The sequence below is a fragment of the Apteryx rowi genome, unplaced genomic scaffold, assembly GCF_003343035.1.
Source record: "Apteryx rowi isolate R43461 unplaced genomic scaffold, aptRow1 scaffold_654, whole genome shotgun sequence".
Taxonomy (NCBI): domain Eukaryota; kingdom Metazoa; phylum Chordata; class Aves; order Apterygiformes; family Apterygidae; genus Apteryx; species Apteryx rowi.
The window spans coordinates 338,682-341,803 of NW_020450932.1; the positions used below are offsets into that span (position 1 = coordinate 338,682).

General features: G+C 39.9%; 1 protein-coding gene across 1 annotated transcript; it reads left to right on the forward strand.

Annotated features, from left to right (window-relative positions):
• The first annotated feature begins 299 nt into the window (after positions 1-299).
• Positions 300-2,652, forward strand: ID2 (inhibitor of DNA binding 2). Its single transcript, XM_026084909.1, has 3 exons — positions 300-795; positions 1,098-1,162; positions 1,866-2,652. The coding sequence occupies exons 1-2, from the start codon at positions 448-450 to the stop codon at positions 1,152-1,154; spliced, it is 405 nt and encodes a 134-aa protein (XP_025940694.1). The 5' UTR covers positions 300-447; the 3' UTR covers positions 1,155-1,162; positions 1,866-2,652.
• Positions 2,653-3,122: the final 470 nt, after the last annotated feature.

Sequence of the window (3,122 nt, forward strand, 5' to 3'; positions counted from 1 at the left end):
AACTCTGATCTCCACAATCGCAATGTAAAAATGCTCATTTCATTCCTTCCTAAGTGCCTTTGTAAAACGTTCGCTGTGAGTCCGGGCTCAGCATTTACTGTACAGTATTTACTACCCTCAGCTGTGCCTGGTGCAGCCACACCTCCTTCCCCACATTGGCTCCGAACACGGAAGGCCCGAGCAGCCGCTTCGCTCATATTTGTACCAGTGAGAGCGTCTCGGGGCCTGATGGACATGCTCGTTGCCTCCAATGGCAGCGAGCACAGGCTGGATTTGGCAGCTCCCGCGCCTGCAGTATAAAAGCCGGCACGAGCAGCCTACCGCTTCATTCTGCGCTCAGGCAGCTGCTCAGAGAGAGGAAAGGCAGGGAGGCAGAGAAGCAAGCGGAGAGCGAGCTCCCACAGTGTTTCTGTGCGCTGGAACCGCTCTCTCCGTCTGTCTTTCAGCATGAAAGCTTTCAGTCCTGTAAGATCTGTCAGGAAAAACAGCCTCTCGGAGCACAACCTAGGCATATCCCGGAGCAAAACCCCCGTGGATGATCCTATGAGTTTGCTGTACAACATGAATGACTGCTACTCCAAACTGAAAGAGCTAGTGCCCAGCATCCCTCAGAACAAGAAAGTTAGCAAGATGGAAATCCTGCAGCATGTTATTGACTACATTCTGGACCTGCAGATCGCCTTAGATTCACATCCCAGTATTGTCAGTCTCCATCACCAGAGACCAGGACAAAATCCTTCTTCCAGAACTCCTCTGACCACCTTAAACACAGACATCAGCATCCTGTCATTACAGGTAAATGACATCCTCGTAGCTACCCTGTCTCTGTCCATTGACCTAGATACRGTATTTTAAGTCAATGTTAGAACTGTCTTTAATGCAGAACGTGGCCAACCTGAGTAATGGTTACTGAAGAAATAGGGCTAGATTAAAATGTATGGAAATTCCAGGAAAACTGCCACTACCTCTGCTAGCCATTGTTATGAGTCTCTATCAAAACATGTTATGAGTGAAGAACTTCACGATCCAGAGTACTTTTTCTGCTTTTTTGACTGCTTAGACATTTAACACTGCTCTGTTTTATTTTCTCCTTGCAGGCATCTGAATTCCCCTCAGAACTAATGTCAAATGACAGCAAAGCACTTTGTGGCTAAATCAGACGGTGAGTAAAGTGAATCTTATTTTTAGGCTTCAGATGAAAGTGCTTCCATTTAGAATGGAAAAATTCTGTTTATGAGGCTGTTACTATTTTTAAGAAGTCAATCATAAAAGTTGATTAGGAGATGCCTTTATAACCAGCAATCCAACCATAAAAATTAGACTAATAATTGAGTCTGATAGTCCAAAGTATATTTTGGTTTCTAAGGATAATTAAGCAGCACAGACTGTTTGCTCTGATACTACTCACTGCTCAATGCCAATTCTCTGGTTATCTGTTCCTGAAGTCTTAACTTCCCGGGCCAGAGTGACCGATTAAGTTGGGAATCTTGGCACAATTTCTTAAATTTTGTGATGTAGGATTGTCTACACTATCAGTTAAATAAATGACTGCTTTTAATCAAATAATTGCTGTAAGAGGCAGACCAGCGCCTCTGAGCAGTGCATTTACAGAGATCTAAATAGAGATTGGACTGAGAATCCTCTTTCTATCCTCTCCCTTGAGTGTATGTTATTTTAATGTTCAATTTGTGCTCTTGAGAGTGAGTGTGTGAGCGTGTATGTGTTGCATCTGGACGCCAGGGTTTGCCCAATCTTTGAGTGTTTGGTTAAATGTTCAAACTGTGGCTTCCTCTCTGGCGCCAGTCTGTCCGGATCTCTGCCCTGTTAGCATTCTCCTAAATACGCCTCTTTTCAATCTTTTGCAGGTGTTCCACTGATGAGTTTTGTTTTTTTTTTTTTTTTGCACAAGAACATATCTACAGGATTTTTTTTTTTTGAGGTGCTGAATTTATTTTTCAGCTGTATCTGGAGGGGGAATCCACATCTAAAAGGACCTTTTAAAATTAATAAAGAAGAAAAATCAAGATTGATCTTTATCCCCACCCCATTCTTCAACTTGGACTGAACCTAGTTATTTATGAAGAGACTCTTAAATACCCTTTCCCTAGTTGGAAGGCTTCCTTTATATACTATTCCCAACGTGGGGAGCGAAACAAAATCTCACAAGGAGTTGCCCATTTTAAGCAGACTTTGCCTTTTTTTTCCAAAGGTGGAGCGTGAGTACCAGAAGGATCCAGTGTTCAGTTTTTTAGGAAAGTCTATGGTCAGAAATTACCTTTTTTGACACAAACCTAGGACTGAATGCTGTGTATATATTTATATATAAATATATATATATATATATAAGTGAAACCTTGTGAACTCTTTAATTAGAGTTTTCTTGTATAGTGGCAGAAATGTAAATTTCTGCAAAAAGTGTAATGATGTACTTAATCATGCTAAACTTTTTATAAAAGTTTAGTTGTAAACTTAACCCTTTTTATACAAAATAAATCAAGTGTGTTTATTGAACTGATTGCTTGCTTTATTCCTTGGGGACCAACAGTTTGTGGCTTTGATTTGTTTTTTTAAATACTTATACATTGTTATGGTTTTACTGAGTAAAAGTTCAAATATGTAGAGAATATAAAGAATAAAATTACCTATAGTGAATAATAATTCTTGTAACTTGGAAAATCTTATTTGAGTATATATTCCAAACTTCTAGATGATCTGCCTGTAAACAGTGTGAAAGGAACTAGTAAAGTAATTTATTACAGAGGGGATGCTATTGACAAAGTGTTTGGAAACATACACAAAAGCAGTTAATCCACAGACATTCCAAAGAAGCGTTGACTTTTTTTTTTCCACCCGATGGATGATTCACTTTCAGTTCTCAGTAGTGGTGCCCCAGATGTGTTAATTTGTGTTTAGAATAATCACTCAGAATTAAGGGTTGTGGGTGGTTATCAGTCCCCCAACTATTAAATTTCTGTAAAAGGGCTTTGAATGCAAGAGTTGGTGATGCGTTAACATGGGATCTAGAATGATGAAGTGACTGTTGCCTTTCCACACTGGAATTTTCATGCTTCCATGCAATATTTCAATGAAATGGGGTTTCTAATCAGTTGCAGCAGCTTCTC